Source organism: Polypterus senegalus, chromosome 7, assembly GCF_016835505.1.
Source record: "Polypterus senegalus isolate Bchr_013 chromosome 7, ASM1683550v1, whole genome shotgun sequence".
NCBI classification, from domain to species: domain Eukaryota; kingdom Metazoa; phylum Chordata; class Cladistia; order Polypteriformes; family Polypteridae; genus Polypterus; species Polypterus senegalus.
Window position 1 is genome coordinate 146,191,949 of NC_053160.1, and position 15,026 is coordinate 146,206,974.

The 15,026-nt window shown below is 39.1% G+C and overlaps 1 protein-coding gene across 3 annotated transcripts in view; it reads right to left on the bottom strand.

Annotated features, from left to right (window-relative positions):
* svep1 (sushi, von Willebrand factor type A, EGF and pentraxin domain containing 1) overlaps positions 1-15,026 on the bottom strand; it is a 348,473-nt gene that overhangs the window by 129,381 nt on the left and 204,066 nt on the right. For all 3 annotated transcript variants that reach the window (XM_039759390.1, XM_039759389.1, XM_039759388.1), the window contains exons 23-25: positions 6,457-6,570; positions 3,420-3,621; positions 47-204 (exon numbers count right to left, since the gene is read on the bottom strand). In XM_039759390.1, coding sequence (XP_039615324.1) covers positions 47-204; positions 3,420-3,621; positions 6,457-6,570 — 474 coding nt within the window. The remainder of the gene's footprint in view (positions 1-46; positions 205-3,419; positions 3,622-6,456; positions 6,571-15,026) is intronic.

Below are 15,026 nucleotides of genomic sequence, written 5' to 3' on the forward strand. Positions count from 1 at the left end.
AGATGCATTATTAATTTTTACATTTTTTATTCGACTAAATACTCACCTGTTTCACACCTTGTTCCATTAAATCCAGGTGGACATTTACATGTGAATGAATTCAAGCCATCCACACATGTAGCTTGGTTAAGGCACTGATTGGCTTCACATTCATCAATGTCCGTCTCGCAGAGCAGTCCTGTGTATCCAGCTTTACACTGACACCTATGAGACATTAAAAAACTTTTTGAGAACAGTAATCTTATAGGCTTCTTCTAGATTAATTTTAGAAACCAAAGAACAATTGTTGATTTCCAATTAAGCTATAAATAGATTATGTTTGTGATGTTAAGTTATTCTTTATTTATTCACATAGTAACGACCTGCCAAACGCTATAGTTTAATTTAAATAATCAGAGATGCGAGATTTTGTGTCATGGGGTTACCCACACTGTGGACAAGATCAGAGGTCCAAAAGGTGGCTTTGGATCCCAAGAAGAGAGGCATGGGTTAAGATTGCCCTACACAAATACTGTATGGTGAAATGTGAAGTGAAATGGAGGCACACAAGTGAGGCTGGCTTCTTGTGATGAGGTAGGCACTTAATTTTTTTAAATAAATAAATTAACAAACTGTTCAACTCAAACTCTTTGGGTGTGCTTGGTTGTGTGGCCCAGTGATGTCTGATGGGGTGACTGGGGCTACTTGCATTTATATATGAGAGTGCGGTTAGTTACAATTGTCTCGTTGACATCCCATGGGTTGTAATTGAGACAAAACAAAGGGATAACACCATGAAAGAGAGGGCAGTATCAAGAGCCTGGGTCAGTGAGAGGGAGAAGAGGTAGAGCGGTTGGTAGCCCCACACAGAAACAAACAATTGGTGCTCTAGGGGTGGATCGTCCCCTGCTGAATTTTCAAACAGCAGTGGGGTATGATGATGGTGTCCTTGAAGGATTTCGAAGATGCTGAGAGAAGCATAGTGGAAGTAGGAGGACAAGCCAGCTTGGAGCTTTCCTGCAGAAACTGACCGAGGCAGTCGGGTCAAGAGCTCGACGTGGACCCCGCTGCTGACATCGCCTCCCGCTGCAAGACCACTGTTGTGAGCTAGGCAGACAAGGAAGAGAGACGCATTGGGTTTGCTAAGAGAGATGTAGAGTGCAGAAAGTGTCGGATAACTGCATGGCTTTATTATGGATTAGTTACTGCTGGTTGTAACTCATAGAAAAAGACTTGGTTTTATGAAGGGTATTTATTTACAGGAGACTTTATTTGGAGCACTGCACTTTGAATATTGATTTGTTGAAGCACTTTGTTTTCAAAATTAAAAGTACTAATGTACTTTCACTGCCTCTTACTGACACGGTGTGTCCTCATTTTCCTGGCTCATCCTTGGTGATATTATGTTATGGGTTTGAGAGCTTCCAGGCAACTTGAAGCCAACCTGGATTGTCACATTTCCTTAAAAACTCTATACAATATGGCCAAAAAGATCTAATATGGGACAACTGTTATTTTATTTACAGTAAATTCTCCAAGAAATATGAAGCAAATGGGAAATTAAGAATAGAGATTACACTAAGACTGGTTCCATTGCCCTCAAGATTGGTAACAGAAAACATAGGGAGAAAATACTATTTCCCTTTTTGGCTGATATATTAGGCAGGAAGGCAGGGAACAGCTGATGATGTGTGGCACTGAATTACAATAAACATGGTGCAGTGTACCTTAGAACTAGCAGAGGGTAATGACACTTTATTAGTTCCAGGCCCCTGAAGTTCTTCTGACCATCACTCTGTAAATGATGGCATGACCTAATATAAATGTCCTACCCTGCTCTTGATAAAGTTTGGTTTCCTTAAAGCAGGGAGGTGAGTGAAACAACATGGCTTTGTTTGCTGATTTGAGTGCCTGTCCTGGAAGTATAGGGCACAAGGGGGATATCAGCTCTAAGCAGGAAGCCATTCCACTGCAAGAAAAACTATCTTTGAAATATGGGTAGAAAATGACTGTGGAGCTGTGAACCACCATGCCACTAACCAACACTTTTTGGCTACATTTAATTAAGTATGACCCATGTAAATTGCACAGAGTATAAGTTAAAGGAATTTATAGTTACTCTGTATAACACAACTTGACCACTTTGTGTTGTTTTGGTCTGCTTATTACAAAAATAGACAGAGCAGCACATCCGGGCGCTGAGCAGGCTCCTGTCAATCATGGAGAGTCCACTGCATCCACAGAACAGTATCATCTCCAGACAGAGGAGCAGCTTCAGCGACAGAGTGCTGTCACCGTCCTACTCCACTGACAGACTGAGGAGGTCGTTCCTCCCCCACACTATGTGACTCTTCAGTTCCACCCGGGGGGTAAACGTTAATATTATACAAAATTGTCTGTCTGTTATACCTTCATTGTTATCACTCTTTAACTTAATATTGTTCTTTATCAGTATGCTGCTGCTGGAGTATGTGAATTACCCCTTGGGATTAATAAAGTATCTATCTCAAGATGACGTCCAGAGAAGAACGAATAGACCGATTCCAGGACAGAGGGATATGAGCGATGAGGACACATTCAAGGAGTTGATCCTTTCCAGTTTAAGCAAATGAAGATTAAGAGTTGAGTATTTTAAAATTATGGCAGGAATTAGTACTGTGGATCCCAGCTGTTATTTCAAAATGAGTTCTTCAAAAGTATATGGGGACACAGATGGAATGGAGTAGAGTTTTCACAAACATTCTAAAATTTTTCTTTATAGAGAGAACCATAAACATATAGCATAAGTTAGCAAGTAGTGTGATATATGGTAATACTTTGGGGACTGTTACTCATGTGTACGTAGGGGTAACTCTCAAGGCTCGTTCAAGGTAAGCAACTCCACCCCAGAGCAAGAGGGGGAGCTGTTGCTTACCAACTTATCTTTCCCCGCAGCTCTAAGACGCCAAACCAGGAAAACGCACAGACAAGTCTGTAACCATCTCACACACTCAGCCCCTACCCTGAAGGGATCTCTATAAGAAGCTCCTGCACCAGAATGACACAAGCAGGTAAAGGAGAAACACTTGGTTTTGAGTGTCCTTCTGTTTGCTACATTAGGAGAGAATGCATGGCAATGGCTGTTGTTTTTTTACTTCATTTTTGTTTAAAAACATTAATAAACATGCCTACACAATTTGTACCTTAATCCTTGAATCTGTGTCTGTCTGTTTCTTATGTGACATGACTTAAAAAACTTCACTTGATGTTACTTTGTAGAATTATTTGAACAGGATTGTCAAGCTTGTTGGGCTGAAAACTGTCCTAATATTCAAATAACATTCGTAAACTTTAATCCAATTCAGTTTTGGTGGGATGCTAAAACAATATGATTTTTTAAAATCAAAACAATACAACTTCAAAGTAACCACAAAGTTCACCTTAGGTCTTAATCCATTTACCTAAAGCTGTTGATGCCATCAGAACACACTCCTCCATTTAAGCATGGCTGGCTGTCACATTCATTGATATTTATCTCACATTTGACTCCAGATAAGCCAGTCGGACATGTGCACTTAAAGGTCCCAGGCAGGTCTTCACAGACCCCATTGTTTAAACAAGGGTTGGAATGACACTCATTAAGTTCCAGCTCACAATGGATACCTTTGAAAAAAACAGAAAGTGATTATAATAATTATATATTTGTCTCCAAAATATTTAACTGTCTTGCATTAGAAACAGTAGGAGAATAAAGCTTAAAATCTTTTTAATAGATAAAATAAAATAACCCCATGCTATGAATCTGTAAGCCCATGCCCTTTAAGACGTGAATAGCTGTTAGTTTACAGGGATAGTAAGAATCTGAAATGGAAAAGACAGCAGCAGTGCCAGAGAGAATCATTGTTGGCCTTTAATGTGTTGTAATCATTTTGTGTACTATATAACTTATTTAGATTTATATATAACAATCAAAAGAAACACAACAGAATACTCTGAAAGAATCCCATCCACTATGAAATAAATTAAAGGTATTATTTTGCCAAATCAACAAAGCCTGCAGTTTCGATTATTTCTTTTAAATGGTGAAAAAAATGTTTTTACTGTAATGCACCGATTCTTTTTGCTTATTATTTAATGCAAGTGAATCCATGTTTTAATGATGTTGTATTTACGCTTAAGACACTCCACTTCTCACATAAAAAACAGCTGATTTAAATATAACTATATAACTATAACACTATATATATATATATATATATATATACTGTATATATATATATATATAGTATATACATATATATATATATATATATTCTTAGCATTAGTGTTCTGAGTCCCGATCTAATTGTATGGGTGGTTAAACCTTGGACGTCAGCATCAGAGATGAAGTCCCTTTACGCTGCTCCACGGCATGTAGTTCGTTTATATGACAGCCTGTAGATCGGAGTAATTACATTCATAGCATCTGTGTTCTGAGTCCCATTCTGATTGTATGGGTGGTTACCTACCAGGTAACGCATGTGTTTGGTCTACCAGTCAGCAAACATCCGCCACGGGGCAGATCATAGAATGTTACATAGTTTACTGTCAAATAATGCAGATCGGGACTCAGAACACAGATATACAGTATTTAATATTGTTCTTTATGTATGCTGCTGCTGGAGTATGTGAATTTCCCCTTGGGACTAATAAAGTATCTATCTATTGTGGTCCCCGGCCGGACGCCCAGGAGGACCAGAAGAGGGCTTGTGCCTACTCCAGACCGTGAGGGGGCGTCCGTCCTAGTTATGTTGGGGGCCTCGGGTACAGGGCTTGGAAGCCCAGCCCTGTAGGGACCTGTGGCAACCGCCAGGCGGTGCCCCGGTGCCTGAGGAACCCTGGAGCAGAAGACAGGAGACACCCGGACGGCTTCCGGGTGCGCAGCCGACACTTCCGCCACACTGGGGTGTGGCTAGGACTGATTGCCGGGAAGCAGCTGGAGCCCATCCGGGTTCCCATTTAAAGGGCCGCCTCCCTCCAGTCAGGAGTGGATGTCGGGAGGAAGAGGACAGAGCTCAGGAGAGGACAGGAGGCGGTCGAAAGAGAGGCACAGTGACTGGAAGCGTGTGGCCTGGACATTGGGGGAATCGGTGCTGGAGGCAATGGGGTTGTGAGTGCACATAATTTGTGTAAATAAACAGTGTGTGGTGGAACTATGTTGTCCGTCTGCCTGTGTCCAGGTTCCAGTCCACACTATCTATCTATCTATCTATCTATTGTCACAACTGGATGGAGGTGGTACCCAGCCAGGTTGCCTGAGAAGACAGGAGGAGGGCTGGTGCTTCCTCCAGACCTTGAGGGAGCGACCGCCCTGGAGGCCCTGGGTTAAGAGCTTGGAAGCTCAACCCTCTAGGGACCTGGGGTTACTGCCAGGGGGGCCCCAATACCTGGAAGACCCTAGACCTCAGCACTTCCGCCACACCAGGAAGTCCTGGGGGAAGAAAAAATAGTGACACCCAGAGTGCTTATGGAGAGACAGCCGACACTTCCGCCACACTGGGGCGTGGCTTTGGGAGATTGCCGGAAACACACCTGGAGCACATCCGGGTTCTTATTTAAAGGGGCCACCTCCCTCCAGTCGATGACAGGAGTCGGGTGGAAGAGTGACAAGGTCTGGAGGAGGCAGGAGGCGGTCTGGACTGAGGGGTATTGGGGATTGGTGAGCAGAACTGTAGAGAAAAATGAAAAATAAACGTGTGTTTGTGGGTGACATGAACGTGTCTGCCTGTCTGTGTCCGGGGCAATGTTCACACTATATAATTCATCACTTGGTAAAATCGTCAAATACAACACTAGGGATAGAGCAGTGAAGGTGGCATAAAGACATTTAGTTGTGCCTAATAAGAGTTTGCTTCTCAACAGTTCAAGACCAAAAAAAATGGTTTTAACTTAAAAATGTTTTCAATTCCTGCATTTAGTAAAGTTAAAAAAAAAGGTTGAGAAGCCCTCGCCTAATGATATCATAGCACATTTGATCACACATGCATCAACAGTCTGCTGCAGTCAAACATTTGTGTTGATTAATTGGTTTGCTGTTATCTAAAATCATGTAGTGTGGCTACTGGTAACAGCATATTAGCCATAGATTTATATTGGGGGGCCTGACAAGAAGGTACAGCATTTTGGGGTGGCTTGGCTTACAGTGAGTTTGGGAACCTGTGGTCAAATGTACATATTATATTTCTGACAATTTATTGGCTTTAATACTACTCCATTTTAAAAGAGAAATAGTTTAAAAATGGGGGAAGACCAATAATAAGAATGAGAAATTAAGTCAAACAATTACAGAAGTAAAAGAGGTCTTGCATGTTTAAAGTATGGCCCACTATCAACAGAGTAGGCGTTTACAATAAGAATCTGTTCATATTAAATGATATCCATTTATCTTAAACAACAAGAAAAAAGTAACTAATTTTGAAGCAGTTGGAGTAAGCTGTGTAACCGAAAACTGTTTATTACCTGTATATCCATTTGCACAATTACATGTGTATCCGTTAATACCATCGACACATGTTCCGTCGTTGACACAAGGAGCTGAAATGCATTCGTTAATTTCAGTTTCACATAGTGTTCCTCGGGGAAGAAAAGAAAAAAAAAACATTATTATTATTATTGTTATTAATTTATTATTTACGTGTTAAAAGTTCTTTTTTCGTTATGCAGAACCTTGGTGGTAATTAGTACTGCTGCCTCACAACCTCAGTCTTTCATATAAATCCAGACACAATTATGGTTTTATTATTTCCAAAGATGTGAAGGTGATTAATAACACCTTCTTTGAATTAGCTTGGTTTGAATGGGGTCAGTGAGAATGCCTTGAGCAAGAGCACCATTACATCCAAGGACGGTTTCTCCCTTGTGTTTTGAGTATTGGCTCTGGCCCCTTCACTCTGCCTTTGAATAGTTATAAAGCTTATTCTGATGAAGGATAAGAGATCAAATCCTGAGATATGGTGCTTTACACAAATGTCACTGGTACTTATTGAGTGAATTTGTTAGTAAAGTACTAGCATATACGATTATTTAAAAATGCTTGGCATTACTTGTGGACAGTTACTCATGTTACTCGTGGACAGTGGTGTCCCTGAATTAAGGGCATGTGGGGCAGTACACTCCCCTCTCCCAGCAGATGGTGCTGTTGAGCAAAAATGAAATAGGTTTATAGTGTCAGAGTGAACAGAGTACAGTGATATTCTTTTTTGCATGTGCTAATCAACATGAAACATGTCACCACTATTAGTATGATCACTGATTATAATTGAATACAAATATCCTCATTAAGGTGTGTCTTATTACAAATTTATGTATCAGCCTTATATTGTAAGTTTTACTTAGACCATGGTCATGCCTCTGCTTATTTGAGCTTGTTACCATTTCAAACCAACACCTATCAATTTGTATTACAGTCACTACCGTTTTGAACATTTAGCCAGGTTTCTGTTTTCAAAGTACTATATTTACATAATGTTCAGCTGTGGATGTCTCAATTTCATGAGTTGTCTTTATAAAATGTCTAGTATTGGAAAAAATCAAATTTGCAAGAGGATCCATGCAAATTTTTTTTAAAAACTGGCAGGATCTAATCAATAACATTTTAGAATAAACATTTAAATTGAGGAAGCAGATTCTCTTCCCACATTTATTAATTTAGCAATTTACTTATTTTTACTAACTTAAAGTTTTACTCTGCTAGCCTAGCTCTCTTTCTCAGGGATGGGGGTTGATTTGTTTCGAACCTATTTTTGTAAAACTTGATTTATTTGTATGGAATGTTATTTGATGTTAATAAAACCAATAAAATCAAAAAGGAAAAGAAAACTAAATAAATAAAATGTCTAGTATTAAGTCAAACAATTTTTGCTTATTTTCTGCAGAATGGTGCACATTATTATATACAATCTCTATTTTAAGCCCACCTTAGCTATTCTGTACAAGTTCTTGAATCCTTACACTGGCTCCTGGTTAAGTTTAGGGCAGATTTCAAAATCCTCCTTTTAACATATAAAGCATTAAATGGCCAAGGTCTGACTTACTTGTCTGAACTTATCATGACTTACAAACCTGAGCACATTAAGATCTCAAGATGCTGGTCTGCTTATGATTCCAAGGATTAATAAAATTACAGTGGGAGGTCGAGCTTTTAGTTACAGGGCCCCTAAACTGTGGAATGGTCTTCCTGCTTCCATAAGAGATGCCCCTTCAGTCCCAGCCTTTAAATCTCAGCTGAAGACTCACTACTTCAGTTTAGCATATCCTGACTAGAGCTGCTGATTAACAGTACAGACTGCATCTCTGTTGTTAGTCATTAGCACTAAAACATAAGTAACATGATTGTTATAATTTGTTACTAACCCTCACTTATTCGGTTTCTGTTCTCGGTACTCAAAAGTGGCAATTGGTGCCACGGCCCACCTGCCAAGTTGTTTGCCTGCCTATGGTAAAGTCATCACTGATGGAGGATCGCAGGAATCATGGGGTAGAGGGGTCCTTTCATCGGATTGGCTGGCCCAGCACTGTTTCAGCCGTGGAATGGCCAAATGGGGGAGGCAGCTTGATGGTTGAGGTCTCCAGGACTCTAAAAATATCCAAATCTTATTATGTGATATCATCTACTGTTAAATTCTGCTCCATACTTCTAAAATTTTTATTTTTATGCTGTATTGAGGATTTGTTCTGTTCTGTGTATTGTATTGTATTGACCCCCTTCTTTTGACACCCACTGCATGCCCAACCTACCTGGAAAGGGGTCTCTCTTTGAACTGCCTTTCCCAAGGTTTCTTCCATTTTTCCCCCACAAGGTTTTTTTGGGATTTTTTCCTTGTCTTCTCAGAGAATCAAAGCTGGGGGGCTGTCAAGAGGCAGGGCCTGCTAAAGCCCATTGCGGCACTTTCTGTGTGATTTTGGGCTATACAAAAATAAACTGTATTGTATTGTAAGTTACGGTGTGTTCAGTGATTACTTTTAATTAGGCCTGGGAAAGTTATTGCATCCATTGTTGTGATTAATGTGGCCTGTTTAATGTGTTAAAAAATATTGTCACATCCAGGTCGGGCAATGAGGCAAATGCCTCAGGCAGTGCTTTGGTCAGAGTGGCATTTTCATATATACAGTATATATTGTTTTTTTTTCAATATTACGAAACAAAAATACAAATTAGTTAAGCGTATACCTAAATAATTACATACACATATAAGCTACCAATATATATCATATAAAGGTTTAACATTTCGCATTACACGGTTCACAATGATATGCCACATGTCAATGTGTAGTACTGATGTTCATTTTCTTGACTTACACATACTGACACAGGTACAATGGCGTGGGGGGAAAGGGGTTGGAGAGGGGGGTTTATGTCAGTCCAGGTACAATTCTAGAGAAAAGCTGTGAAGGCAAAAATTACGCTCTCTTTTTTATTTTCATTTCATGTTCCTGTAAAAAGATTAAATGAAAGAAATATCACATAAGTGCTATATAAGTTATCTTTGAGTGGCACAAAAACCAAAAAAAACTCTCTAGTACTTCTGTATTTAACTTGCCACTCTGCAAGCCAGCTTAGAGTGACTGCCCTAATATAAGCACAACATTCTATGAAACAGAAGTGTAATGATTATTCCTACACATTATTCTAGTTTGCAGTATCTTCGCTAATTTATGTAAAGAACGCAACATAACCATCCAAGTAATGCACAGTGTCAGTTTTTATATAACATAGCAGTGACAGAGATCTTTTTGTAGCATGCTAGGAGCAAATGCGTAAGTAGAACAGTGTTTTTCATTTTTCTGTGGTGGTACGTTTTTTGTAACCCAAAAAATTCCAAGGCACACCACGATTCTACCTACCACAAAAGCATTAAACCTCTTGGACATGAAACTGTCTGAAGGAGCGGGATTACAGTAAAAAAAGCAGCTGGGAGATTGAAGTTTGCAGACAGAGCACTTACTGAGCACTGCTACATCCAGCTCTTTCATCCCTTTGCCCACTCATACTCATTCCACTGACTTGAGATCTGAAGTAACTTGAGTGACCACTGTCCCTCAGCTCTACGAGAGTCACTGGCAAATATGCACTCAAGCAGATAGGCCCCCTGACATGTCTCCTGGCTGCTAAAGTGCTCTCTAAGTGTCATGTCTGCAAAATGGTGATAACAGAGCTCCTTCCATGTTGGCTTCTCCAGGTAGTCCTATCCTCTTCAGCCAGGTCTCGACCACCTGAGGATCGTGTCTCTCTCAGGTCAGGACCCAGGGGCACTACACTGTTTTTTCCATGGCGTACTAGTTGAAAAACACATGTGTAGAGTATAGTTATCAAGTTGTTGATGGTAATGAACAATTGAGGATAGTATTTATGTAGTTTTAATACAAGTTTTAATGCACGTCCATTTAAGAGATGCTTATTCTTTCATTTAAATCAGTCTTCAGCAGTGCATTCAAAGTCAACAGCTGTGTCAGTTGTTTAATTTGACATGTCTGTGTCTCATATGCTATGCCAATTAGACAATTAATACATTGGCCTCATTTTCTTATTGCCTTCTTTTCAACTTGCCTTTTAGGAAGGTGTTGTGATGTGGGATTTTGCATATAACTTGATAAATGTTTTGTATGTCTTTATTTATAATTTAGGCAAACCAAGTGGTGAGAGGTATTTGTGTTTGTCCCCATCCCCATTTTTTACGACTGTCTCTTTGTCATTTTATTACAGGATTTGGGGGGATGTGTCTTAAACCAGTTTGATGAGTATTTCTCTGCTAAAGTCTTTGTCTCATTCCCCATACAAAGCCAGGTTAGCTTAACCTATGGTCTTGGGGGGTTGAGGTGTTAAAATGTACTATTTCTCTCATTGGTCTGAGATATGGCTGTTTGGAATTGGCTTGTCTCAGAGGCCTTTAAGTACCATGATGTCCTATTGGTTCTAGGAATTGGAGAGAACCTATAAATTTGCTTACTCAACCACATTCTCTCTCTCTAACCAACATATGATGAAGAAGCATCTCTCTTGCTAACCTGTGATGATGAAGACAACACAATGAAGAGCACAGCTCAGCAGCCATATTGAACAGACATGTGGCTGAAAGCTGAGCACCAACGATGCCTTAACTACAGACATTTTAAGTAACTACAAGTCTGTGTGCCACCTGAACTACACATCACCATTTTATCAGGTTGTATGGTTGCCAATATTCAAATGTACTTTGCATTTTGTTATTATTTATGAATATTATAAGTAATACATTATTTTATGTGTAACTTAACTCCTGCTTGTCTTTTTACTACATCTAATTGCCTGAGGTTATAGATATAGAAGGGAAGGTGGGGATAAGTTATATAAAATAATATCTTATATACAGTGGTAAGTCTGTGAGATTAGGTATTCTAAGGCTACATATTAATAATACAATAGGGGACAGTAGAGCAATATATATATTACTCTACCAAGATAAAACAGAAGATATTCAAATTCAGGTTATACATGTTCAAGTAGTATTTTGTTAAAAATTCAGTTTTAAGGTCATTGTGTAAATTTAAAAATATGCCATTAATTTTTGCTTTAATTCCTTTGTGTTGATTCTACGTTAAATTTGTGGTCCAGTTTGCATTTAGTTCATGATTTATGTATTAATTAATTATATTAATTACACATTTTAATGTTAGATGCAATTATTTGCGATTAATTACTTACATTTATGCAATTAATTAATTAGTTTTTTGTAATCGATTCCATGCCTCCTGAAAACCACTGCATCTCCAGAAAAAACCTGTTGTGCCTGTTCTATTCTGCAGCAATATCTAAGTTATTTGGTAAACATACTTACCTATTCAGCCTTACTTTGACTAATACGCCGCACAGTCAATGGCGAGATTACCACTTTGTTGTTGAAGGCTTTTTGTAAAGCTCCTTAAATTTGTCTTAGAAAACTGTCAGCAAACAGGGCCGGCCGTTTCTGGACATAGGCTGTCTAGGCTAGCATCTAGGGCCCCTCTAGTGGTCAGGATGCATTACTGCAGCCCTCTGTTGAGATTCCTATCGTTATCTCGTTTAGGAAAATTTGGAGTACAGAGAAAGCTTTATCTGTGTGCTGTTGCATACATGCGGCCTCCTCGCTACCTGTATGTGCATGACCGTAAGGCACAGCCACTTCAACTTCGGCTGGACCAGTCAAGACTCACCCTTCTTTTTTATTTATTTTTGATTTTTTTTCCAGCCTAAATTGAGTTTTTTTTTTCTTCCTTTCCTCCTGTACATCTGACCTTACCTTTTTCTTTGTTACATACTGTATAATATTATTGTCACATCTTGTTTATGTTTTATATTAACTTCCGTTTTATTTAATCTTGTAAAGCACATAGAGCTACATTGTTTGTAAGAAAATGTGCTATATAAACAAATGTTGTTGTGATGCACAGCCTGCCAGTTGGACACACATCAGAGTCCCAGTTGCCTCCTCTTCTTCCTCCTCAAGCACAGCACCACAGGGTTGGTGACAGTACACCCCAGTGCAGTCCAGACTCTAGTGAGAGACTGAGTCCAGGTTGCTTCCTCCAGTCACTGCCACAGACCAATTAGCTTGTTCCTTTGATTGGGAGGTACTAAGGTGAGAGAGGGAGTCTGAGGAGAGGAGGTCTTGATGGCGGGAGCACTGCCACTGCAGCAGAGATACTGTGGCCACTACACCACCAGGGATCTTTAACCAATACATACACTCCAGGGGGACATTACACAGGGACATATGGAGCACTACACAAGCACAGTGCCAGTTGCCCCGTCCCCAAAAAGGACCTGGTGGTGACACTACAATGACTAGTCAGACCTTGATGGAGAAGCACTAACACAAGAAATTGAAGTTTTCTCAGATTTTCCTAAAGCTAACATGACCACAATGGAACTATTATTTTTCTTGCAAGGAATTAAATTAAATGAAGTTTATCCAAATATGTGGATAGCCCTCAGAATTGCAGCCACTACTTCCATAACTGTAGCTTCTGAAGAGAGAAGCTTCTCAAAACGGAAGCTTACAAAAAAAAATACTTGAGGTTTACGATGTCACAAGATGGCATTGCAATGATGAGTATTAACAGAGACGTGTCTAGGAATATGTCATATGATGATGTTATAAATGATTTTGCTGCAAGAAAGTCAAGGCGTGTCCAACTGTAAAAAGAATTTTATTTACACTGTTAAATGCCTGCATTTACCAATGACGTGTTTCTAATATTATTCACTTCCTGTACTTCCTTTTCCTATATAAAGTTTGTAGTCTGTTACAAAAGTTATTAGCATGCAAAGTGGCTCTATTGTTGTTATTTTATTGTTCTATATAAGTTTTGAATGTTTTGGGACATGCACAATTTACATGCAAAAGACTTTTATTGTTATATTATTATTATTATTTTATTTTTCAATTTACGCATATTTATTTTTTATTAAATATGTGATTAACCTGTGTTAGTAGCATATTGCATATTGTGTGCCTGTGTGTAGTTGTGTGAAAGTGGGGGCACCAATGGCACTGGACCTTTATTTTAAATGTGAATCAAACTAAAGTTATTTTAAGAGAGCAGAAAAGTTCAGATTTTTATTCATTTCGAGAGTAAACTGAAACAAACAAACTATTCAATTATTTCTTGGTAACAAATCAAGTTTATACATTTTAAGACTTTTAAAATTAAAATGCAATACATAAGGAAACAGTTAATGTGTTAAAGTGTGCATTATTTTGGTTAATTAAATTATGAGTTAAAAACATGAAACAAAATACTTAAGTTTTTTATTCTTTCTTTCTTTTCTTTGCATTAGGAAAAACAGGTCATTTATTAAAGAGCAACAAATGGTTAGTTCTGTCTGTACTGTTAAGAATACCAAGATACTCATATGTATTAATGTTTTTTGCATAAACATTTTCAATTTCTCGTAACTCTTGGGTGATGGGGGTGCAGATTTACTGTAATGTGATTTACCATAAAGTATGAATAACCTTTATTCTGTTTTCCCTAAATAACTGAATCTTTCCCATCAGGAATTTTCTGCATTTGTGGCTGAGTATACATTATTAAAATTCCTCCCATGTATTTTGTTGACACACAATGACAGATTACTTCACCCTGGGGCTAAGATTTTAAACACAGTATTTACGGGTAGAGTCAGTGACTGGTAGAATTCTGAATTTTAAATGGTAAACTGTTGTAGAATCATAGTCAAGGGAAAAATAGAAAGGAAATGGCTGCTATCAGATTGCAAAATCCAAGGTCTCCAAATAAGCAAACCAGCTGGTTTCCAAAAGAGTAAAAAAATGCAGATGAAGCAAACAATAATGTCTGCACACAAAAAAATAATAATTGATAGCCAAGAATACTTTTAGGACCGTAGTCATACCATTGAGAAAGGTACGTAACATGCCATCTTCTCTGACAAGAATCAATGAACTTTTGCACTTTGAGGGTCTCTACATTTAGAATGGGAAGCGGGTGAAACAAAATTTAGGGTGAGACCAGGGGTACAAGACTAATGGCTAAAACACTAAATGTTCAGGAAATCACCTGAACATTCCAGCAAAGCCAAATGGTACCCCTTTGGATTAACATGTGTGGGCCAGGATGACTTCTCAATGGAAGAACCGAGGACAGAGCATGCACAAGGCATTACAAGTCTACAGCACCACGGATTCCCACAGGGCACCATGGGACATGGAGTTCTGTGACTCACCCCTGCTGGGTTCTGTGGGTGCCACCACGGGGTGCTGGGTCTGTGCCCTGCTTTGTTGAGCTCCCACCTCACTTGTAGGTTCTATCAGTCTACATTTATTGGCCACCAGAAGTACTCTCGGTTGCAGCATGAAAGGAGCCAGCTGTCTCAGCTTCAAGAGCCTGAGTCGGGAGGGAGAAGATGAAGCTTGCTGGAGGAAGGAGGAGGCAACCAGAGAGAGAGAGAGAGAGAGAAGAAGAAAAGCAGACAAAGTGTTGTGTGCTTCTTGAAACTCTACTTGTTGGACTCTGGGAAATGCTTAAGTAATGAGTTTTCAAAGAGAAAATAA